Raw genomic sequence first — 26487 nt, forward strand, 5'->3', positions numbered from 1 at the left:
GGTCTCCCCCGTGAAATCTGTACAGTGTTGGCAGGGCTGGCTCTAGCAAGTGCAGGGCCCGATTTGAACTCACCCGGCGGCGTTCCGGGTCTTTGGCGGCCCTTCAGCAGCAGGTCCTTCACTCGCTCTGGGTCTTCGGTGGTACTCAAGGACCCGCTGCCGAAATGCCACCAAAGACCCGGAGCGCCGCTGGGTGAGTAAAAATTAAAAAGGTGCTGGTGCGGGGCCCTCTTAGGTATGGGGCCCGATTCCAGAGAATCGGGCGAATCGGCCTAAAGCCGGCCCTGAGTATAGGGTGAAAGGACACAAAACACCAGATTTCATGGGGGGAGACCAGATTTCACGGTCCTTGATGCGTTTTTCATGGCCATGAATTTGGTAGGGCCCTAACTATTGGCTCCTCAGCATGAGCAGCGTTTCAGAACTTTTCTGTGATTGTGCTAATTCACCATTCACTTTATTGGGGTTTCTTGTCATCCCCAAATGCACATAACAGTGTTAGTGCAAGTCTGTGAGGTTGATGTGATTTCAAGATGATGGCAATACAAATCTCTGAAGAGGATATTGTGATGATGAGAGGCAAAATGGTTTTAATGTGAATTTATGGAGATAAAATAGTGCAAGCAAATGTATGTATGTCCTCAAGTCAGTGCTGACATTCCAGCATAAAGGCAATGTTTACGTCTGATAATTTGATATAAACAAACATACCAGTGACATTTTTTTCTATTTCTAGGTTTAAAAAAAATGAAATTATATATAAGCACCAAAATCTGGGACTAATGTTAGAATGCAGACCAACTAAAGCAAGAACATGGTCTAAGTTGATGATTCATAACCTAGTCCCATAGTGCTTAGACACACAACATGCTGCCAACAACAATAGGAGAAGATTAAAGTGCAGATAAAGGCAAACAAGCAATTATTAAACTGACATCGTTGGGGTATCCTCTCAAGGACTTTCATATTTAAGCAGTTAATACTGCAAATCAAAATATGTTTATTTTTTAAATGCCAGCCTTGCAAATGCAGCATGGGACCTGAAAGCTAAGCTCTTTTCTTCCTGTCTGCTACACAAGTAATAGATTATGCAGCTGGAATTTAGCTGCCAGATTTGTGGATGGTACATAAGTGAGAAAAGAATCCAGCTCTGTCTTAAATAGCTATATTGTCTCTAGTGCAGACTAGAGTGAAAATTTGTTTTGATCAGTAAAGCAATGCAGTGAGGAGCTAGGTTGAGTTAGAGAAGGTGCCATTTTTAGTCACTCCTCATACCATAATTACATGTTAAATAGTAGTGGGAAGAGATTTAATCATTATGGGACAGGTTTGCAGAGAGAGAATTGTTTTCAGTGCTGTGTGCTTTTATTTGTAAAAGTGGCATCCTGAGGTGAGTATTCCTCAGAGCCATAACTAGGCATTTTAGCGCTGGGGTGAGCAAGCATATTTGTGGCTCCTAGTGGTGATGCGCAAGGGAACATATGGGGTCATGTGCACCCTCCCCCCGATTTCTGCCATCTATTTAACGCACAGGTTTTCAAACTGTGGGGCATGCCCAGTTTGAAAACCGTCGGCTCCTTCCAGGAGCTAGTGGATTGGACACTGGATCCTGCCAGGAGCCTGTGTTGGAAGCTGGCCGGCCTGCTCAGGCTCCTGGCTCTCTGCGGTGTGGGTGCCGGGGTGCTGGTTGGCTGCCAAGCAGCCTGCCCTGCCCTGCTCCCTGGCTGCCAGCAGCAGAGCCAGGAGCGAGCACTTGGGTAGTGGTACCTGTAGTGTGCCCTGCAGATTCAAACTCTCATCTGCACCTTGGCAGTACATTGCTGTGCTATCTCTGTTGATAATTTTTCTGCATTTATAGAGCTTTCTTTCATCCTAAACTTTTCAGCTTTTAATAAATAAATGTTTCTTTTCTCAGGTACCCCCCTCTAACCAACTTTGTCTTTAATTTTTTAAATCTTGGGAACATGAGCTGCCTGCATTAGTTCAGTGGTAGCTCAGTTGCAACTTAAGTGTATAGTGTGGTTTTTTAGCAAGACTTGTAGTGATTTCCTAGGGCTCTGAGTAATGGATTCATGCCTAGTACGGACTTGTTAACATAAAGATTGATCACATGTCAGTACTGTGAATTGTAAAATTCACTTCTGGCATTGCTGAAAAATCACCTCAAATCCTAGTTCATTTACAGACATCAATTACATTAGGAAAGTGATTAACTGCCGACTTGTGCTTGCTCTGATCCACTGCAGCATTCACTAGGCTAATTTCTTCCTGCTTTTGTCTTATAAATGGAATATGTTCTGTGTCTGGGGCAACCTGTTTGGCCTTTAAATTATCCTTTCTTTTTGTTCTGATTTGACTGTGTAGGAGAGAAGAGAAAGAACACTGAACCTTATTCTCAGGAAGATTCAAAAAGGCCCAGAGTTGTAGGAGATATTCCTATTGAATTGATCAATGAAGTGATGTCAACAATTACCGATCCAGCTGCGATGCTGGGGCCAGAGGTGAGAAATGTAGACCTGGCAGTATTGATGGTTCACTTTTGTAACCATTACAATGCAAATAGGATAATATAAACTACTAGAATTTAAGGATCCATTATAATTATCGTGCCTTGTTTCTCTTTACTTAAAATGAAGGAAAATATTTGGTCTGTTTCTCAAGTGAAAGGCATTTGACAGAACAATAAATAGTCAAAAAAAATCTTCTGTTATATAATATCTACCATTTACAAAGACACTTTGATACCGGTGGTAGCAAAGAAATGCTTCAGCTACTCAGATTGCTCACAGCTTGTTTCACAAGGTACTTTACTACAGGGCAGTTCTATAATACTTCGTTGTTAATTGCAGATGTTTCATATTTTCTCTTGTTACTTTAAGACATGGGTGAAGTTGGTACAAATCTTGTAGCAGAATATTAGATTCAGATTTGAAACTTCTGCCAATCACAGCAGGGCCGATTTTTCTTTAGTGAATATGTAGATGTGCTGAGGCTTAAAAATGAAACAACTTATTTGCTTTTTCTCCTATAGCTTTTTCCTTAACTGAGGGGGGGCCACGGGAGACTGAATTGCATTCTACCCATTTTCTACATTAGCATACACACCACAACATTGCACACATTTTTGGTTTGCATTGCCAGCTCTTCCTTCTCTTCACTCTCCTCCTGATTATGTTTTGCCAGTCTTTCGTATTTGCCAAGTTTCAGCCAGAGGCTGCAGAAGATTTGGAGCTTTTACAAGGTTCTTACCCAAATTTTGAAATCTGATTAATGGGTATGTTCATTGTGAATGTTGGGACAATCAGGACGCAGGGCCTGGCAGTGACTGGATGCTCAGCAGCTAAACTTTGCTCTGGAAAGCAAACAATGCCTGGAAGTCTGGTCAAGTGCAAAATAAAAGTTACTGTGGGCACCACTATAATTGGTGACAATCCTATTTCTGTAGTGTGATAGTTCCAACTAACTATGCAAACAAGTATGTGGCTTTTCCCAGACGGCATTAGAAATATTTTAGTATCCAACAACTATCTTTAACCTTTTTTTCTTTTTTATCACATTCTAAAGGATAGGTGGTTGGGAGTACCTCAGGCTTGTTTACTATGAGTAACTGTGATGAGCTTTCATTACCTGTTCATTTAATTCACCATGATAAAGGTAAAAATTTAAATACAAAATATAGCCACAATTTTAATAGGACCCACAAAAAGTATTTTTTCCAGTATTGCTAGAGTAGCAATTAACAGATACTATTTTCAGACTTCCACAGTAGATGCCAATGTAAAAGCAAAAACATTTGGGCATGGTAAGGTGTTATACAAGTAGAAGTTGCTAAACAAATTGGCTGTATTAATGTCCACTCTATTCAGATATAGACACGCAAGTGCCAGATTTTAGAAGCAAAATTAGAAGGAAATGAAATGTTGTTTTCAAATTCTTAAGATAGCTGTGTAATCATGGAAAGTAATAAAATCAAAACTCTGTCAGGCTTATTTGGCAGAGTCACTTTTTATTTAATACACAGAGGCAGCTCTGTTTGTAAAAGGATGAATGGGAGATTTAGAACATTTCATGATTGTCCTGTTGATAGATGTGAAATTAAGACAATATCTCCTCAGACTCTCTCAAATGTATTTTTGTTCCCCTCTTGCATGACACAGACTAACTTTCTGTCAGCACATTCAGCCCGGGATGAAGCAGCAAGACTAGAGGAGCGCCGGGGAGTGATTGAATTTCATGTAGTTGGAAATTCCCTGAACCAGAAGCCAAACAAAAAGATTATGATGTGGCTAGTTGGCTTACAGAATGTATTCTCCCATCAGCTACCCAGAATGCCAAAGGAGTACATTACACGCCTGGTCTTTGATCCGTTAGTATCTTCTTTCTGATGTATGAGAGTCTGTAATGTGCGGTAGATAGACAGGAAAGGATCAATTTACAGGACAAAAAGGACAGAAAGCATGTCTGTTCTATGCTTGCTTTATTATTTCAAACAGAGATTGAGCCTGGCAAATATATCAGTTGCTACTTTCCAAATTTACTGAATATAGATATCATCAGAAGGTGTGAGAAATCTGGAAATAATCTTTATTTTTGCTGTCATATAAATTAAAGATTAAAAGCACTGGTTATTGGCTAGTGTGGGGAATGGATGCAGTGCAGATTTTCCCAGACCTTGCAATAAAATTCGTGAAGCTTGCCATAAACAGCTAGGAAGGGTTTACTGATGACAGTCTTGTCCTTTTAACTGCTAGCACATGGTGTAAGTGCTGCTGAAATGGATATTTTGTCTGGTTTTTGCATGCTTTTGAGAATAGGTGCTTAGAAATACCTATAATAATTGACTGCCTGATGACCTATGCTGGAAATTGATCACTTAAGCTATGTAGAATGCACACAGGGAATCAGGCATCTGGTAGTAAAGGCTAACAGAGCTTCAGGACATTCAGTCTCTTATTTAGCCAGGGTAAAGTCATGATAAGAAATGCAACATAACTGTATAACTTATAGTGACAAAGGCAAGAAAACTCTTTGAGGCTTTTTACAGTAGAGGCAGAACATGATGTTAGTTAAATCAGCAACTGTTCTATAAATACAAGCAATTGGTTTAACGAAGACATTTATAATTGCTTTTGGAAAGCAAAGAATAAATTTCTGAGGGAAAGATGGCACCTGTGCTATGCCCATGAATTAAGGCTGTCATTATTTTATGCATTCAGAAAACACAAGACCCTTGCATTAATAAAAGATGGTCGTGTGATTGGTGGTATCTGTTTCCGGATGTTCCCATCTCAAGGATTTACGGAGATTGTTTTCTGTGCTGTGACTTCTAATGAACAAGTCAAGGTAAAGAGAATGTTAGAAGTGGATTTATTGTACAGTTGATTAAGTCTATTTGAGTTCTGTGGGGCCAGAACTCACTAATGGATCATAGTCATAATCACCGTCTTCTCACTTCCCTTTCCTGTTCAGGAATACTTGGCGATATATTTAACACACAAAGCAATTCAACTGCCTAAAAATGTTATAGATCTGAGGGCCACCCCCTTCAGAATAATTAAAAACATCTTCCATCAACACACTAATCTGTTGGCTCCCATTATTGGGCTCTTTACTCTGTAGTCTTCACTGACTGGCCTTATATCAGCTTATTTTAACATTCATAGTTGAATGAAAATGGGCATTCTGCTTGTGAGGCAGTAATGCTATGAACCACAGCCTTAAATCACTTCAATTAACAATACAATTTTTAAAAGTGGGCATATTCTTGCATCTGGCTGTATAACTCTACTAGTGTGTACTTGAAGGGTATTTAAATGTTAGGCCATGTCTACACTATGGGCATTATAGAGGCACAGCTAGGATGCCATAACTATGCTGCTGTGGCACCCATAGTGTAGATGCTTCCTAGTGCGATAGAAGGGGAGTTTCCATTGCCATAGAAACTCCACCTCCCCAAACGATGGTAGCTAGATTGATGGAAGCATTCTTCTATCGACCTAGCTATGTCTGTACCAGGGGTTAAGTCAACACAGCTATGGAGCTCAGGAGTGATTTTTGATGCCCCCGATCACCGAAGCTATATTGACCTAAAATGCTTGAAGAATGAACCTCTCTGCTTAAAGAATGAAAAAGTACAGAACCAGATTTCCTTTTAACAGAGGATTTCAGGTGAATCAAAATTATGGCTCTTTGATTTCAACCTCTTGCCTTTAGATGGTGCTGTAGCTGTATATTCAGTCAACTGTGGTTATAGATGAGAATGAAACTAATTTGGAGTTCACATCACAGAGTTGGCAGAAGTTATGTGCTGCATTCAGGCTCTTGGAAACAAAGAGCCAGGGTGGAGGAATAGCAGAGTGGGAGTTGAATGCTTTTACGGCCTTAAGTATCTTCCCTCAGTTTTGGATTCATTAAACTCCAGATTTAGAGAGAGAGATTCACTCTCTTAGCTGGCGGTCTGTCACAAGGGCATTCATCCAGCATTTCAGCAGATTTGAACAATAAAATATAACAGTCCAGACATGTATATTTCTAAGACTAAATAATTAGAAAAATATGTGTTCACTGTGTAATGGCTTTTGCTGTTTTAGTACAAAGTTGTGCTGACACACTTTGTGTAACAGTTCTGCTGGGGTATCCTTTAAAAAAATAAACAATCAAATAAAACTAACAAAGGCCATCTGTCAAAAGTAGCTGCTTAAACAATACATGCATGAGCACTTTGGTGCACAAGTACCAATTTTACACTCCTGGCTGCCTGTTAACATACATATACATTTGAGATAACTACATCTGAAAACTGGGCTTCCCGTGTTCCTTTCTGTGGAAGGTGGCCACCACCAGCAGCTAACTCAGAAAATGTTTACAAATGGATCTTAGGAAGTGCTTTTCAGCAAGAAGAGGCTATCTTTATAAACTCTCAGATAGCTGGACTAAGTAAAATGGAGGACATTTTTTTTTAATTTAGCTTTTGAAAGTTGAAACAGTTTTGAAGTAGCTGCATGTGACATCCATGTACAAAATGTGTATTGTAGCTTGCATGTCGTAATTTCTCTGTATGAATATTCAGCTGCAGAAGTTTTTATGAGAATGAATAAAATTTGAATAAATGAAGAAATAAATTTATATAAAATAAGATAGCTAAATTAAAAATCATCTCTAGGACAAAATGTTCCAGGTATATGTAATTGCCACCGTCATTATCAGAATTACTTTAAAAAAATTCCTTAAAGCCTCAGATGTGACTTTTTGTTGGCTGTCAGAAAAAATAATTTACAATTCTTGCAATGGGTCACTAAACTTGTGACCAGAGAATCATGGGCACTGAAAATGTCATAGTGTATGTCTACACTGCATTTAAAAATCCATGGCTGGCCCATGCCAGCTGGCTTGGGTGAAGGGGCTGTTTAATTGTGGTGTAAATGTTCAGGCTCAAGCTTCAGCCTGAGCTCTAGGACCCAGCAAGGTGAGAGGGTCCCAGAGCTTGGGCTGCAGACAGAGTCTGAATGTCTGCACTGTGGTTAAACAACACCTTAGCCTGAGCCTTGCAAGCCGGAGTCAGCTGGCATGGGCTTGTTGCGGGTGTCTAATTTCAGTGTAGACATACCCATAGTCTCTAACTTACTGTTTGGATTGCTCTGCTACAGAGAAATAAGCTTGACTAGCACTTACATCTCAAGTTTTTAGGTAAAAATGATTTTTCATTACATTTTTATCATGGTTTCTCCTATTTAAATTAAACCCTTGTGAATTTAGAATTTGAACACTGAAAATCCCTTTATGGTGAGCACATTGGAGAATTCTAAAGAACTTTTGGGACCCCTCAACAGTCTGTCAGTTGTCAAATTATGTATTTGATACCTGTCGTACTCTTGGAAGGGTGAAACAAGTATCTTAGTAGTTTACTTAAATTTCAGAAATATGCAATTTAGGACATAATCTGAGGTTGTAATTTTAAATGTGAAGTCTGTAAAAGGGCCCCAAACTTTTAAAAGGTAGCCACTGAGAATAAGTTGATGCACAGGTATTACACCCCACAGTGACAGGCTTTTCAAGCATGTGTCATTATTAAGTATTCTGTATTTATTTATTTATTCCTGATATAATTTTGTTGCCATTTGCCAGAGGCTATTAAAGATAGTGAATCGTAAGTAATGTACTTTCCATTTTGTAATTTATTGCTCTATCTTGTGTCAAAGCATAAGAAGTCTCCCAATCTTCCAATGAAATAAGGAGACCCCAGATATGTTTCCCAGACATTTTTTAAAATACTCCAGTTTTTTATCCATTGCCTCAATAATTGCAACATAAGCAGGAATGATAAATTCAGTTACATTGTGTGCAGTTAGCATAAAATACTCTGTCTCATTAGTGGGTTTAGTGTGTATCAATTCCTTTTCATCACAGGCGAAAAATAATAGGACATTTTGGAAATGTAAATGAGCATATTTATTTTCTGTAGGATTATTCACTTTTAGCTACATTATTGCATAATTCTCTTCTATTTTTGAATGAGACTGGGAATTGTTTTATTTGGAGTCAGGGGACATCTTTATTCATTATTTATTAATTTATATTGTGGTAGTCCCTAGAGACCCCAATCAGAGATCAGGCCTCCACTGGGCCAGGTGCTTTGCACATATAATAAAAAGATGGCACCTGCCCCAAAGAGCCTACAATCTTAGCATGTGATGAAAAACAGGTGGGTAAAACGAACATGCAGAGGGGTAAGAGGACAAGGTAACAACGAAACAATCATGATTACCGTAATAAAGAGCATTCTTAGTACATCAACTGCCTAGCCATTACAAAGTGTTTTGTAAGTGACATGACCAAAGTAAGTCTTAAGGAAGAATCTGTTTCTCAGATACCTCATTGTAGCATCTGAACACCTTTAGCTTTGTTAGTCCCCAAGGTTGTGACTCTGTATACTTGATATTTAACTTAAATACAATATATAGAGAGATATTCACCTTGAATTACAACTACCTGAAAAAATTACCTCTAGCTCAACACTCTACTCCCCAAGAGAGTTGAGGTTGTTTCTTTTAGATCAAAAGTGAACCAATAACTAGAAGCTATGACATTCTGTGTCTTCCATTGGGTCCCATATGTGACCTTCCAAGTATTTTAAATAGTTCAGTCTTTGCTAATCCTCTCTAAATTACGAACCTTGAGTACAGCTCTGGAGAAATACTCCCTTCAAAGAACAGCCCTCCCTCCATAGCTTCTAATACATGTAACAGCAAAAAGGTTTTCCTCATGAGATGAATTTCCTTAACTATTTCCACATAGGGTTATGGAACTCACCTAATGAATCATCTGAAAGAGTATCACATCAAACATAACATTCTCAACTTCCTCACGTATGCAGATGAATATGCAATTGGCTACTTCAAGAAACAAGTAAGTCAACCCAAGAAAAGTCTTCAGCCACTGTAAGACATTGAAATGTAGAAACACTACGGCCATGTCTACAGTTACAAGCTTACAGCAACAGAGCTGTAAGAGGATTTGGGTAGCTGCGTTATGCTGACTGCAGAGAGCTCTCCCATTGACATCATAAAACCAGCTCAACAAGTGGTGGCAGCTGTGTTGGCGGGAGAGCTTCTGCTGCCGACATAACCCTGTGCACACGAGCACTTACTCTGGCAAAACTTGTGGCACTCTGCAGTGGTTTTTTTGCATCCCCTGAGTAACAAACATTTTGCCAACATAAGTGCTAGTATAGGTGTGGCCTAAGTAAAATGTATTAGCAGCTGTGTAAAATGTGTAGTGTCTTTTTTATTTTAATGTACAAAATATGTTCTGTGTTAGCCAAAGTTAAGGTACTATCTTTATAGAACAGTGTATTTTGAAGGAAAAATTTGAATATATTTGCAGATTACATAATACTCTCAATTAAGTGTTAACCAAGTTCAGCTGTGACATTTTTTTAAGATAAATTCAGACTTTCTGATTTCCTAATTGTATGTTAAAAAGCTGTTACCAGTTCCATGCTCTTAATAAACCACTATTTTTAGAAGGAGTTTGAGGTAGGACAGATGTATGTGGGAATACAGTATTCTTACCACACTGAACAGAAATAGATTTAGCGCCTACTTTGTATCTCTTTTGTGCTCACAAATCATACTGAAATCAGTGAGTTATGCCAGCAGAAAATTTTAGTCTAGTGTAAGGTGACTGTGTGTTTTAATCTTACTTTGATCCTTCTTTAAAATAGATACTAAATAAGAAGTCAGTTCAGCACTGAAGCACCAGTCCTGTTTTGGGTCTGCTACCATGGACCCACACACAGTTCTGTTAACTTCAGTGTGAATCCATGTGAGTGTGAGGGTCTGTGATAACAGATTCAAATTCAGAATTGGGGCCCTATATTGGCAAATTTAAACAAAAAAAGTCAGATTCCGCTAGTCTAAGAAAATCCATAAGGAAGTGGCCAAAGGGGAGGAGAACTTCCCCCTCGTTGTTTCATCAGAGAATTGTGGGGGTTGCCCACCTATAGTATGTGTGGGTGTGGTGGGGTGTTCTGTCCCCAGTACATGCAGATTTTATGAGATCTGTATGCTGTAATCTCTGGAACTTTCTTTGGTTTTATATTTTGTTTTTTATTTTTTTTTGCACTTGATTTTTAAGGGGGGGGAAGAGGTTAGCTGATTGGTTTTGTTCTTTTGGGGCACAATGCAGCAGCCTTACTTAGGGAAAACTTTCATTGACTTCAGCAGAAGCCTTGCCTGACTAGTGACTGCAGGATTGAGACCCTTTAATGTAATGTTGAAATAGAGCTGAAAGTTGCCTTCATACTCATCTATAAACATCTTACTTTGAATATAAAACTGTCTCCCTGTCTCCCCCACATCATAACTGGTTACATTTTGGAGTTTAGTTTCTACTCCTGATATGGGCCATGATCCTGCACGTGAGTAAATGACTACTCGTGTGTAAAGCTACTTATCTTCTAACTAGGGCCATGGTCTGTAGCTCTTTCTTTATATTTTCGACAATGTAATGAATCTACTTGAAAAACCAATTATGAATTACAATCAATGTGAATGTAAAAAGAAAATTGCATTGTATCAATTTGAGTTTATCATTTCTTAGGGTTTCTCCAAAGATATTAAAGTACCAAAAGCAAAATATGTTGGCTATATCAAGGATTATGAAGGAGCCACTCTAATGGGATGTGAATTAAATCCAAGGATTCCCTACACTGAATTTTCTGTCATCATTAAAAAACAAAAAGAGGTAAATAATGAAATATTGTTTAATATTAACAGCAGCAGAGAGTCCTGTGGCACCTTATAGACTAACAGACGTATTGGAGCATGAGCTTTCGTGGGTGAATACCCACTTCGTCGGATGCATGCATGCACCCAGACTAACATGGCTACCCCTCTGATAGTTTAATATTAACACAGTTTTAAAAAACCCTACACATTTAAAATGGCTTATATAAATATTTCTAGAACACTTTAGTCAGCACTCAGACATCTATCCCCTTTCATGCCCATATCTGGTATTCAAAATATCACACAAGCCATTTTTTAAATTAATTAAAACCTATATTTTATTCTGGCCTTAAAATTATCATAAATTTACCATCTCTCAGGCATAAATTCTCCTTTCCTACAGTTAACATTGAAAAAATTATTGATATATTACTGATGTCACAAAATGAAATTACTCATTCTAGGTGAGCAGGTGTGTGAAATGTTGTGAGGTTGCTTTAATTATTTTTCAAATGTTTTACGTAATCATTATTGCAGCATTCATTAATGGTAACTTTGAGTGGAAAGTTCTTACTTATATCCTTTAACTAGTTCACAATTTTTTCATACAAAGATCCTGGTCCAACAAAACATTTTAACATTAAAGTGACAGTTAAGCACTTGCTTAAATGCTTTTCTGAAATGTGGTCCAGCTGGGTAGCTGATGAAACAGAAATGTTCACAAATACGTTTCTTTAAAAAGCACAATGCTACTGGATCCTTCTGTGATGGAGTCAGATCTTGTGATTTCAATTTTATTTTGTAAAATAGCCTTTGTGTCAAGTAGCCATTTCTTTTTAAAAGGAGAACATCCTGACTGAACAACAGCCTGCTGTTTGACAGAAGCTGTTTCCCATATTAGCCTTCCAAGTTCCAGTTGCTATTAATTGCATTACCTCAAAGGCAGAATTATTTTAAAAGCTGAATGGAAGATGCAGTCTGTTCTTAGAGAACAGAGAGTCAAAACAACTGATTCTAGCCTTAATTTTTTTTTAAATCTCTCCTGATGCCTGTGTGTATTAAATCTCACACACATTCTGTCTCACTTCCTTTTACTTTCTACAGTTGATGCCAAGTAAAACAACTTTTTGTAAAAAATTCAGTCTTCCTGAGCACATTGGTTTCTAAATGATGTCCGAGAATCTAAAATTGACTAAAGTTTCATATGTACTTAATAGCTAATTTGGGGATTCTTCAAGTACTAAAGCTTGTAATATAGCTATAATAGATCAAAATGAATGGAAATTTAAGATCTAAATCATGAAAACATCATAGTTTTTTCCTTACCGTTGTTTCTTCCTTTATGTGTGTATTTAAGTTTAAGGAAAGATAATGTGAATAACTGTAGTCATCCCATCTGGTTGTGGTAGTATATTTCGTGACATTGAACTACCTGTATCTATTTAGATTTCTCTCATGTTTTGCCCTTCTGAGCAAAAAGTTCTTCTGCGCAGTAGCTAACTTTCAGAATCTCAGGGCAGCTTGAATTTGACATATATGCGGTGTCTTGCAAAGCACATTTTTGAGCTAATCAGGCAGCCAGATGAAATTTCTGATTTCTTCTCAATTTAGGTGTCTGTAGGTTATATGCTTTTTTTTCTGCCCTCAGAAAATTGAGCCCAAGGATAAAATTTTCAAAATCTCCTAAATACCATTTTCAAAAGTGACCTGATCTGCACACAGATTTTGTACTGATTTCTGATAGAGGTGTGATCTTTTCCCCCCCCCCAGAGTAGTTATGCTTGAACATCTCTGGTGTGAGTGCAGTTACAATGGTATAAAGACGCCTCATGCCAGAATAGTTTATTCCCCTTCCTACATGGGAATAAACTATTCCAGTATAAGCACCTTCATACTGGTATAATTGTAGCCATACTACAGGAGTTGTACTACTTTATCTATACCAGTATTGTTAAAGCATACAACTTTTGTGTGTAGACAAGCCGTTAATCACCCTTAAGCCTATTTTCAAAGGTGACTTAGACACTTGCGTCATTTAAGTTCTTTTGAAAATTTTACCCCAGCTCTGGTTGCTTAGTTGTTTTGTGTGTTTTTCACTACTCACCTTTGTTTAAAATGTTTCAAAGGAAGTTGAAGTGTCTCAGTTTGAAATAGTTTGAAATGCTCCATATCCAGATTTTTCTAGTTCTATCAGCTTGTACAGAATTTAAGCATCCATTTAAAGAATTGGGTTATACTCCTGTGGCTGCAAAGAAGAAAGTTCTGAATGTGAACCAACACACTGCTGTCTGGCGTAGTCTGTAAATAAACGAAAAACAATAGTTCTGGGAGGTATGAAAAATCCCAAATCACCTTGATGACTTGTTGTCTTTGAAGTCTAATTAACATGACTTAAATGTCAACATTAACTATTCCACCATTCATTTCTTCTGTAACATCCAGTAATTCTGGGATTGTGGGTGGAGTGTGAGGATATCACCACTTCCTTCTAACTTGGTTTTGCAACATGCAGGTGGTCTAAGCCTCTGGTGTAGCCCGTACTGTAGTTCTTTGCCATTTTATCAGGTGTGTCAAAAATTTGAATTTTTTTGAGAGAAAAGTAGTGAAGGATGAGTCTTTAGAAATCCCGGGGGAAGGGAGGGTGGTGCTGGTGGTTTTGTTTTGGAAGAAAATTCTCTCCCCCCATTATTAAAGGAAAACTATTGTAATGTAAAAGATATTGTGATTTCCAACTAATTAAAAAGATAAGTAAATAACCAATATTAAGTGTCATAAATGTATAAAAGACCAATTAAACAGGAAGCAGTCATCTTGACAATGACGTGTTTGAGAGAAAAAGCGTAGCTAAGCATTTTAATGTACATCAAGAGCAGAAAACCAAATTACTTAGAACTGAGGTAACCAAAGGGAAAATAATAGAATTTATCTTCCAATTGGGTCAGTTTCTGACTTTTTATGCATTCAGATTTTGAACTGAATTTGTATCTCAATCTATATAATCAATCTGGACTTCCTTGCGGGGAGGGGAGGACATGAATAAAATGGCAGCTCTCATTAACATAGAAGCACCTTCCACAGTTTGAGATTTTGAAATGGAACAGGTTTTTCTAAAATCTGGAGTATAAACAGTATTCTCATTTAGTAAAACATTTGTTGACGGGGTCAATCCTGTGTTCTTTATGCACTCAAAATGCTCACTGATTTCAATGGGACTCTGTGAGATCAGGGTCCTGTTATGTTTCTCACGGCCACAGTTTTCTTTAATGTCCTACCACTTTGCCTTTGAGCCAGTCAACTACTTTCCTTGACTATCAAAACTAAAACTGTCTCCCCCGCCTTTTCTGCAATATTATTACAGATCATTAAAAAGCTGATCGAAAGAAAACAAGCGCAGATTCGAAAAGTCTATCCTGGCCTTTCCTGCTTCAAAGATGGAGTACGACAGATTCCTATAGAAAGCATTCCTGGAATTAGTATGTACCAACCTCTCTTTATTAATGCGGAGCTACATCAAAACAGCCAAGGCCCAAGATTAGAGAAATTTGAGTTTGCCAAGTATTGTCTTTTTAATAGGATTCAATTATCTAGGTTTGTTAATCTGATATAAGACAGGCTGGATCTGTTTCTAGTACCATTATTCACTTCTGGCTTAGAAACTTCCCTAAGGTATTCTAGTGTAATGCTTCTCTACAGACATTTATTTAATTCTGCCCCCTTTGTTTTGCTTCACAGTGCAGATGGCATTTTCCCTCTGAGTCCATCTTACGTCTACAATCCTAGACCGCAGTACAGTTCTGTGTTAAAAAGATACTTATTTGAATCAGGGCACAACAAAGCTACAACCAATTATTTTTTCAGTTGTCTGTGTAATATATTTTATGTCCATAGGAAATTATTGTGTTGAATCATTTTTACATCTATTTTCTTTACATAGAAGAGGCTGGATGTAATGATAAAAGATGGTAAAGAATTTTTAAAAAGCAGTGCATTCCTTGTAGAGCATGTTACAGTATACTCGAGTATGGTATGTAGGAAATTAGATGGGGTGGGAGCTAGAGTGCTGTAGTTTTATTAGGATTAGTCTTTAGAAAGCTTTTTATTGAGGGAGTACTATAATTTTATTAACTTTTTAGATTCATATTAACTTTCAACCTGAAGTAGTTCTTATGTAATGTTTATTTTTGTTGGTGTGCAGGAGAGACTGGCTGGAAACCAAGTGGAAAAGAGAGAGGGTAAGTACTGCTTGGACAAAGGGAATCCTTTGAGAACAAACGTCTCTAAACTGAGTAACTTTGAAATATTTCTTTCCATCTATCACAAAACTGAGATAAGGAATCTGCTGTAGAATAGCTCTTGGGTCTTATTTTTCCATTAATGATAAAATGTTTTAAATTTGCGAGTTGCTCTGATGTAAGGTGTAGCATTGTAGAAAATGAACATAAGAGATAAAGCTTATCTTCTTTGTTAATATTTTCTTTCAAGTAAAGAACCCAAAGATCCAGATCAGCTTTACAGCACATTAAAAACCATCCTGCAGCAGGTGAAGGTGGGTATTAGTTTTAGTTTACCTACTTTAAAGATTTTGAAATGATTTCCAATATGGAGTTTCCATATTAGATACCTTACTTTTTTCTTTACCAAAGAGCCATCAAAGCGCTTGGCCCTTCATGGAACCTGTGAAGAGAACAGAAGCTCCTGGATATTATGAAGTTATAAGGTTTCCCATGGGTAATGCCATTAACATTTTTAAAGTATAAACTTAAAGATCTCTCTAGCTGGAGACATGTGAGACAAGTATAATCATCAAGATTTATTGTTACAAACATTTTCTAATGTATAGCTTGCAGTGCGATAGTTTGCAACTCAGCAGTGGCAAAAATATATTGCTAGCTGTTGAAATGTATGAATAGCTTGTAACCTCAGTGAAGCATCTATATTATGTACTCCTGTAAGAAAACACAAAATATTACAGTACCTGAGAGGATCCCAGCAACCTCTTAACCGGGTCTATCCCAGCACCTTTTAGCTTACTGTATGGGTTAAGAAACCTGTGAAGATATGATCTCACATGAAGGGTAATTTGCCATTGCATATTTTGTTGTATATTTCTATCTAACTTGTTAAAAAACCCGGAGACAAAATTTCCAGACTCACCTAAGTGACTCAGAAGGCTAGTCCTTTTGCCTGGCTGTGCTGGAAGACAGACAGGAAGCAATGGGTGTGGTTCCATTAGGCCAAAACTTTGAAATATCTGGGAGTACCCGGCAGTAAATTGTACAGTGCACTCATTCTTTCCTTAGTCGCTTCCACATAATATCCAGTCTGGTCCCAGGCATCATGCTGCTGGGACCTCTCCACTCTCCCCTCACCTGAGGTGAAAGGGAGTTATGAAAGGAGGGAGGTCAAGACATGCAAGACAAAGGAGCCTCAAACCCCCTTCAGGGATGCTTTCCTTCAAACCCTTTTCTAGTCCATTTTATCCAGTAACTGTGTCCCTTCCATACTGATTACCTGCACTGGACATCTGCTGCAAGTTTTATGTACCAGGTTGCAACATTATAACTACCTCCTGTGCCCCAGACCTGCTGTGGGGAAGGCAAAAAACCCAACCCACCATAAAAGAGGGCTTCTCTGCGACTGGCTGGGTATAAATATCCCCCTCCCCCCCTGCACTTTCTGGTCAGCAGGAAGGGCAACAGAGTGATGGTCTCTTGACTTGGCCCCAACTATGTCCTGCCCTCCTGTCCACCCCTCCTCCTCACTCATTTAACTTGTAATTTAAATCAAGTGCTTGTTTCAGTTTAAGCTCAGCACATGTGCTAATTATCATAACCAGTCTTACAACATTTTTATTTTGAGATCTTGAAAATCAGTGTGTGCATTTGTTGTGGCCCAGCTATCGTTCATGCTTCTATTGCAACACAACTGTTAATGAGAAAAAAATTGAATTTTTACTCTGCCTTTGGCTGCTATGCTGTAAATCCTAGATAGTGATTTACAACTAAGCAAATTCAGTTGATTCCAACTGAATCAAACCCTGCATTCAATGCCTTACCAATCGTTCCTCCCTCTCTTACTGCTTCCAGTCCTGGCATTTTCTCTTGTGATCGGAGAACAGAACACAACTTCATTGAGACCACTTGGTATCTCTGTGAATCAGTCTGTAGGGCATAGAAAGCCCTCTGTTTGGCTACACCGAAAGGACAGGAAACGCTGGATGTGGTTTAATTTAGGCTGCAACTTTATTATTAAGTGGCTAGGTGCACCCAGCAAATAAAAGTGTATAGTGCAGGTAACTCTATGACCATTTTAATATCTACATAGGGTGGGGGAGGAGGGCTTCCGTCAGACCCCCCCCACCTTTCATACTGGTCCCCAGCCAGCTGGCTGCTCGGTCCTTACCATCCTCCCACCTCGAATGAGGGTTAAAGTGGGCTATAAGGGTTGGAGGTGTTGGCTCCCTGCCATGCCAATCATGGGCTTCTTCCCTTCTGCTCCACCCCCGTTTCCGCTCCTTTAACAAACACCTCCTTCAAATCCTTTTGAAAACCATAGATCTGATCACTGTATTCCCTCCCTGCAGAGTATGTGCCCTGGACATTCGCCCCAAGCTTACAGAATGAATTGCAACATCACAGCCTAACTCCTGTTCTATGCTCGCTTCAACCCTAAGCCTCCCCTCTCCCCAAAAAATGTGCTGTGGGGAAAGTGAACCCTCCCCCCCCCCAACACACACACTCTGTCTTGGCCAATCTGGAGGTGAGGAAAAAATTCTTTCCCAGCCCTCCCCTGCCCACAATAGATCCTAACCAAACTTGGTATTTCACCACTTTTATGGCTGGGAGGGTGGGTGCTGCTCTGCCTGATCCAGATAAAAGAGAGCTTTTCCTGGTAGGCTTGCATCTATGTACTCTTCCCCCCTCTTCTGGTCACCTGCGGGGGATGAGTCAGCGTGCCCAGGCTAACCTGCTCTGAATCTGCAGCAGCGTCCATGCCTCTGCCCTTAAAAAGGTATAGTGCTTCCCCCAGAAAGCCAGACAATGCCCCTGCCACCACAGGCTTAAGGTGTGGTGTGGTCATTCTAAAGAGTAGAGATGGCAATACCTAGCTTTTCTGTGGGGTCCTCAATTAGTTACTAGGAGCATACCCACCAATCTGCCTTAATGATTATTGTACGTAACTAATCCTTGCCATATAGGAAGTATATGTGTTTCAATAAAATAATAATCACCTTCCAGTATCCTCTTAAAGCAAAGGTATTTCATTTTCTCTTCTCTACCAGTGAACAAAAAGAATGCCATATTGCCATATGGCTGAATATTAAGAACCTGCTTTGTGCACAGAGTTTAGGCTACCATTTACTCAGACAGTTTTATGATTATAAAGAACACTTACTGCCTGGATTGGCAAGCCCCAAATATAAATATTATCCTTCATTTTTTAAAATGTTCCATGCTGTGGCTAAAATAAACAAACAATCTGTGTCAGCCTTCATTTTAAGGTGAAGATAAGTTTATCTTCTCAACTAGATCATCCAACACCAAACAACCGAAAGCTCAGAGTTTTTGATTTGTGAGCCTGCACATTGTATTGTCCTCCTCCTGACTGCCAATATCTGACACTTTAAAAAAAATCATGTGATCGAACATATCAACAATGATAAAAGATAAACAGCCCTCAGCTTTGTGTTTTTCTTGTGTGGGATGAATGTGTTTTGCCAGATTTCTCCGTCCTTGCGTTATCAAACATAAAACACCCATAATAATGTTTTATTTTTAAAAAGTTCCTGTGCAGCCTAAATTGCAACACATTTTATGGGTGTATAGCCATAGGTTTTCTGACTACATCCAAAGGCAGATTTTCTCTGAAAGTAGTCCCAAAGATAGATAACTAGCCTGGGTTTATCTGGTTTCCACTGATATTCCGAGTGCTTTTGCAGCTACTTATTTTTCTAAACTTTATCATGTCTAAATGGTGCCTTCTTAGTTCATGTGATTTTTTTTTTCCTGTTCACCTATGGTAGTCCAGGGTGCATGATTAAATGGAAGACACTTCTAGTTTTCCTGGCCATAGCTAGGCTTTGATGATAACTTCCCTGTCAGATGAATGGGAAGAGTCTACACAACTGTTGGAGCTAGATTATGCTGTTTAATTTCATAAGACAAGAACGTTATGGTTAAACTGGTACAACCTGTTAATCTTTTTCTATATGCATCCTTTGTAGAATTAATACCATTTATGTTTTTCCCCAAATCAGTCTGAATCCTAAAGGTACAAATCATCCCCATGTGAGCTGAGCATGAAATTAGCTTGAGGCCTACATTTCACAGTGCTATGGCCGGGCCTGCACACACAAGTTGCGCTGATTCAACTAAATCAGTTTAGACAGATTTAGCTACATCAATGCCAAGGCCATGTGTTAGATCCTCTTAAATTGGCTTAAGAGTGTCATATGTAGTCTTAGGCCAGGTCCACACAAAAAAGTTAAGTCGACCTAACTACGTCACTCGGGTGTGAAAAATACACACCCCTGAGCAATGTAGTTAAGTCAACCTAACTCCCAGTGTAGACAGCGCTAGGTCAACTGAAGTATTCTTTCGTTCACCCAGCTGCTACCTCTCGGGAATGTGGATTAACAACAGTGACAGGAGAACCCCACTGTTTGCTGATGTGAGTGGCTACACAGCACTGCTGCAGCTGTTCTTCTGTAATGGTTTAAGTGTAGACATAACCTAAGCTAATGTCAGCAAGCAATCAACTTTAGCTAAATCGATAGAGGGTACTCTTAATCTGATTTAAGAGTGCCCTCAGAAGGGGATTACATTAATCTAACTAAATCGGTTTCTAAACACATTTACTGATAAATCAGTTCAACTTTTGTCTGACAAGGTCTGAGTCTCCAGGGTGGGAAAGGCTTGACTTGTATGCAGCTGGTGTATACTAGATTCCTAGTTTTTGTGAACTCAAGGTTCAGTGCTGCCAATATTCCATGTAAGAAACATGGTGTTCCCTTCATTTCTCCAAAGACGTGTACTTCATTCAAGGCCCAGAAAAGAGCCCTAACACTGCTCCAAACTTCTGTGGTGGTAACACATTGCTTTCATGCTTCAGTTCCCTTCCCACCCTCACGTACCCGTTTACATGCTGAAATGTCCTCAGTTTGGTGTAACGAACATAGTTGGCATACTTTTGTGTTACATTTTTGCATATTCCTACTTATTGTGCACAGTATCTGCTTGTAAATTTGGGGTCACTGGTAGAATTGACTTGCATAAAATGTTTTATTACTTTTGACCGTGGCTTTGGCTTCTAGAATCAATGACTTACACATTCTAGTGGCTGTTTTTCTCTTTTTTCTTACGCTACATTTGCCACTAAGAAAGTGGTTTTTCCTTATGTGAGTTCCTTTCCAGTAGTAGAAAGCTGAGGTCTGACATCATCCTACTGGTATTTTCCCCACTGCCAATAACATTCATGGTCTTCCTTCACAAACTAGATTTAAGGGCCGTTGGGGATCTAGCTGGAACTTTAAAATGCTATGCAGCTCTGTTTTGACATAGGCAGAACTGTGGCAAAATAGCAATTTGACAGAAATCTGAAAGGTACACCTAATTTGTGTAGGGGGTGTGTGTGTGTATTGTTCACACGTGTCTACATTAATTTTTTCTACAATCTAAATACGTTTGTGCCATTGATTTAATAATGCATTTTGTAAAAATTAAAATAGAGATTCAGCAGAGATTCTTTTGCAGCCAGGAAGTCTGTGTCAGGAATTTTTATTCCTCTCTCTCTTTTCTCCTTGATTTATGTTTTATTTAGGTGGATATGTCATTATATTCAACTAAATAAAACATACAGAACAAGGAGTTTACAAATCAAGTTTAGCAACATTTTGAAACTTCTCCCTAAACCGATGTGTGCTTTAGTTATTTGTGGATTGCTCCAGAAAGAGACATGAAATAGCTCAGTGGTTGCTTTGTGTTTGTTACACGCAGACTGTACAAATGCTGTTATACCTAATTGGGAGGAAAAAACCCTCTGAGGAATTGGGATGAAAACGTTGACTGTATACTCAGATAAAGAACCAGTGTTTTAATGACTTTACCCATTTTTAATATATGGAAGATGTCCATTAATTAATGATTTTTGATCAGATTTACTCATTTAATGAAGAAAACAATGGTAAAAACGGAGACGAAAGTGGATTACTGTCAGAGAGACAAATAGTTTACTTACCTGTATGGTTGATTTACATCCTGCTAAAGTCAGTAGGAGCCTGCCTTTGTGAGAACTGAGTTGGGATCTCAAGAATTGGCCCCCAAAATGAGCACAGGACAGAAAGCCCACAGTTGTTAGGTGCTAGATAAATGCAGTGTTTCAGATTGTTGGAGGTACAAAATGACAGAAAGTGGATAAGCCTTTGCCTTTATAGTAGCTGTTACTAAGTTTTTTGCCTCATTGCTATTCATAGGTGGAAGCATGAGTGTCTGTTAGCTGTTTTCTATTGTAGAATGCTGTGCAACAAGACTAGCAAATGGCAGAATTATGCAGCTAAGATTTCCAGGCTATTTGTGGGTACTCAGCGTACCTATTCTTCTTTTCTGAAAAAATTTCATGTTAGTCGTAATTTATGGAGGGCTTGTCTCTTGTCTGGGGAATCATCTTTTTTGGCAGATCAATGGCAGAAGGATGGGTGAAAAAAGCTCATAGTATCTTTATTTCTGCAGGGTCTGATTCTATCACTCCACTGTAACGGAGTCACGAATGTCATTTTTGGAGCTGTGCATTCTTCTTTAGGGATCTCATGGCTTTACAGTGAATGTGCCAGTATCTCCGCTGCGAGCAGTGGATTGTGTGTTCTCCTTGGCAATGAGTTAAGATTTTTCTGGTGCACTGATTAAATATTTTATTAAAATATATATTTTTTTTCTTTCATGTTTCTAGAGCCTGGGCTCCAGCACTGCTATGATATAGCTGTGAACTGGAAAAGCATTCTGGCTATGTGGTTATGCCAATGCACATAGAAAGCATGTCATTACCTCAGGATTTTTATATCCAGTACTAGCACCTCCAAAATAGAAACAAGGTTTTAACAAGACCTAGTGTAGAACTATGGATTGTAAGGTCTAGATGTGTGTTGAGTTCATTGATGTGTTTTGTGAGCAAAAATAGTGGAGGACTTTCATCACTTTGTTTCAAAGCTGCTGAACAATAGACAGTAAAACACACTTGCTTAGATTGCTGAAAAACAGAAATCTTGTTTCATAAAAACCCTGTATATTTTACTTGGTTTTCCTCTTAATTAAAATAGTGTTAGTGATTTACTCTGTGCATAGTATATTACTTTCATGCACTTTTACTTACCACATGTAATAGAGAGATGTGCATTCTTTGCTGTATTCAAACTGAATGGCATATGTTGATTAACCTGATGCTGTTTTTGTTAATGCAGATAGCTAGAAATTACATGACAGTTTGAACTTTTTATTCACATACTCTAGGGCCTCATCCTTCAAGGTGGTGAGCTCAACTTCTGAGGTTGAGGAGACTCACCGCCTTATAGGATCAGAGCCTTATAGAGACAAACAAAAGTATCAGGAGAACAGCAAGTATGCCTTAACCTTTAAATTGAGACATTTTAGGTGCTGCAGAATTGCATTCATTGTTAGCGGCAAAGATGCTTATGTGACATAGGGCTTGATCCTGCACTACTGTTCAGTTTTGCTATTGACTTCAGTGAGAGCAGGATCAGGCCCTAAGGGAATAAAAGTAATTAAGAATTAGTAATTTTCCATTTAAAAAAATGAGTTGATGGCAAAGATTGTGTATCCGAAGCACTCTGTCTTTAGTATTATAGGAATCAGATTGCTAATCTTTTTTTTCCTGTACAGATCTGAAAACCATGAGTGAACGACTCAAGAATAGGTACTACGTGTCTAAGAAATTATTCATGGCAGACTTGCAGCGGGTCTTTACAAATTGCAGAGAGTACAACCCCCCTGAGAGTGAATACTACAAATGTGCCAATATATTGGAGAAATTCTTCTACACAAAAATTAAAGAAGCTGGATTAATTGACAAGTGACAGTTGTTTTTCAACGAATCAGTATGCCTAACTTATAGGCACAGTATGCTATTCACCTTCATGTAGATTTGGGACTTAATACATGTATGTTCAAAAAAACCTATGTGTATTTTAACTAGCACTTTTAAAAACCCTTTCAGTTTTGCAAACGTATTATACTGAAGTTACAGAAAATGTTTATTTTATTAAAATGAAGCTTTATAATGTATTTAACATTACTTTAAAACTTCTTTTGCATACATATTTGCAGTATGGTCAAGAATAGGCTTTTTATTGGATATCTCCAAAACTTTCATATGGGAATTTGCACATGTTTGGGGATTTGAAATCAGAAATTCCCATACAATGAATGTTTTAGCTTATCTAATGCAGTATATATTTGAAGAAGTTTTATTTTTTTTCCAGTAAAAACAAAACATTAAGGGAAAATTACAATTTAAGAGGCACTGAAATATGTTTTGTCTCTACGTTTCATTGTAGAGTCCTTTATATATATATATATTATTTTTTAAAAGAAACAGTCAGCTAGTTGAGACACTATGAGAGAAAAGCAACTTATTCTGGAAAGGAAGTGCTTTGAATCTTTAGGAAAAAATCCTACATAGATGCAAACTTTTCTATGGATTTTGTTTTTGATAAATATCTACTTGCAAATAACTTGTGATTTCATAACCACTATTTAAAAAAAAATCATATTGACTTTGCTTATGCAGGACATAAGTTCCCCAAATAACTCAAAAAGTGTGGTAGGCATATACTATAGTTACATACTTTACTTTAGTAGGGATGTTTTTGATGTACTTCAGTGAATCGTTCCATTTCCTGGTCATTTAATTGATACTTCTTTAGTTCTGGACACAGATCATGAAGACTGTTCCTTAAGTACATACAAAAATGTTACCATATCACAGCCTCTAGTTTATGTATTTGCCTATGTGGTAAACTAGATTTTCTACCAAGTTCTACTGTAAACATTTTATTAATTATGGTGATTAGAATATTTAGACCCAGAAGTATATTTAAAAAGTTACACAGCTCATGTTAATACATCTTTAGGTATCAAATCAAGCACTTCTGTGTACTACTGCTTACACTACATATAGGAGGTACTCTGACCTTACTAATAGAGAGAGAGACATTAATACAGGCCAAAAAAGAAATTGTCACTTGACATTAATTTTATAATTTAAATTTATAAACTGGTTTTGTGAAGCCTCAGCTTTAACTTGGTGTTTTTATATGTACAGGTATTACATGGTAAAGTTGAGTAGTTATCAGGTTGAAAATAACTGAGTTGTGACGAAACATATTCTTGCAAAATACCTGTGCAGTGTTAAATCACAATTCTATTCAACAAGTAGATGAAATTAGTTGGAAGTAGCTATTGTGGTACTAAAGGTATTCAAAATGTTAACATTAGAATTGCCTCAATGCTTAATATCTGAAACCAGTCTGAATTACATTTAGATTTGTAACTATAAAGGTACAATACTAGAACTGTATTAAAGTATCCATTACTGACTATAAATTATATTGTAAACTGGGCCTACAGATGCACCTGGTTGAGCTTGGTATCCTGTGAAAGTTTGTTATTTTCTGAGTAGATTTTCTTACTGTCTTTAAATCAGATTGTCTCTTCTATATTGAAAGCATTTGTTTTCTAATTTAAAAATTAATATTTTCATAGATATTGTGCAATAAAGCTACAGTAGGATGTGTGGTTTTGCAAATGCTTTAACAGCTGATAAATTTTACATTTGTAAAATTAATATATTGTACTGGTACAGAATAGTTTTAAATTATATATACACACACACACACACACACACACACACACACACATAAAACCTAATTATTTTGGTCTCTTATTTCAATAGATGACTGCTTTGAAGACAATATTTTATTAGTTCTCAAATTTAAAAAAAACACACTGAAGCGGTTTATATTTTCTTGTATTGAACAGAGATTTACAAGGCCCAGCTATGCAATTCGTTTATCTACCAAGTTGCACTGTGGTAGCTGCTCTAAAGTTAACACTGCAGGCCAATGAATTAATTTGAAGTGTAAAATCTGCAGAGTTGGGCCCTGCTTCATGAAGAGCGATGAAAATTCCAATAAGTCTGCAAATACAGTATATGCACTATTCAAGCTGAAACATTCATGCTATAAGTGCCTGTAATGGTTTGAATAAATCTTTATTGGCTTTAGCTGTTTAGTGAAGTTGACAGTCTATATTATTTTTACTTGGGTATCTGCTCTTGTGTGGTTCATGATATTTTTGCCCTCGCAAGAGCCATTTGCTGTCTTCATTAGCTCCTGGCTTTTGATGTGTGTCCAGTTAAATCCCTTGTCTAGATACTAGAGTACCTAGTTTTTGGATTTTAATTCTCTTCCACTTGGACACCACCTGTGAAGCAGCAGATGGTGGTAGGTACAATCCTTCTGCTGTGCTCTGTGCAAGCTGCAGATTATGGATAAACACAGGCATAACTTCCAAAAGAGTGTGAAAGCAAAACAATCACACTGTTGAGAGTTGAAACTAATTAGCCTTGCCCCTATGTGACATTTGGTCTGCCACTGTGTGTAAGTTGTAGCTCTTTCAGCCCTTTAGGTTATGCCTATACTGCCATTAAAAACCCACAGCTGGCCTGTGCCAGCTGACTCAGGCTAAGGGTGTGTTTAATGGTGGTGTAGACATTCAGGCTGGGTCCCAGAACATGGGCTCCAACTCAAACCTAAACATCTACACTGCACTTAATTTAGTAGATTAGCCAGTGAGCAAGCAGGTGCCTTTCAGGACTAGCCTAACCAATCATCTGGGTAATTTTGGAAATGATGCAACAGAGCAAAGAGTAAGGCCAAGTTCAGACTCTTGCCTGCAGTGAATCCTACCTGCTCCATGCATAGGAATGGAAAACTTGTACATGATTTCCTTTCTGCTAGCAGCATCTCCCTCAATTCTGGACAGCTGGGTTGCTTTCCCCTGTCTGCAGCTCACAGAGACAGATCAGTGTTTTGGAATGGCATGGTCTGGTCACCCCTCCCCCCCCCCCACTCCTGCTTTTAGCCACATGAGTTATTACCAAGCTGCAAAATTTGCATAACATCCTTAACAAATATTCCAGAGATAACAAAATGACTCTATGCATTAGACCAAGGAAGACAGTCACATGA

General features: G+C 38.2%; 1 protein-coding gene across 5 annotated transcripts in view; it reads left to right on the forward strand.

Annotated features, from left to right (window-relative positions):
- The window catches only part of KAT2B (lysine acetyltransferase 2B), a 62218-nt gene extending 36742 nt beyond the window's left edge, over positions 1-25476 (forward strand). For 2 of the 5 annotated variants that reach the window (XM_039522113.1, XM_039522110.1), the window contains exons 9-18: positions 2365-2501; positions 4158-4366; positions 5217-5343; positions 9295-9405; positions 11101-11244; positions 14587-14701; positions 15424-15460; positions 15711-15774; positions 15872-15956; positions 23120-25475. In XM_039522113.1, coding sequence (XP_039378047.1) covers positions 2365-2501; positions 4158-4366; positions 5217-5343; positions 9295-9405; positions 11101-11244; positions 14587-14701; positions 15424-15460; positions 15711-15774; positions 15872-15956; positions 23120-23313 — 1223 coding nt within the window. In that variant the 3' untranslated portion in view covers positions 23314-25475. Of the gene's footprint in view, positions 1-2364; positions 2502-4157; positions 4367-5216; positions 5344-9294; positions 9406-11100; positions 11245-14586; positions 14702-15423; positions 15461-15710; positions 15775-15871; positions 15957-23119 lie in introns of all 5 variants that reach the window. The other 3 variants (XM_039522112.1, XM_039522111.1, XM_039522114.1) reach the window with 3 other exon arrangements.
- Positions 25477-26487: the final 1011 nt, after the last annotated feature.

The sequence above is a fragment of the Mauremys reevesii genome, linkage group 2 (genome assembly GCF_016161935.1).
Source record: "Mauremys reevesii isolate NIE-2019 linkage group 2, ASM1616193v1, whole genome shotgun sequence".
Lineage (NCBI taxonomy): Eukaryota > Metazoa > Chordata > Testudines > Geoemydidae > Mauremys > Mauremys reevesii.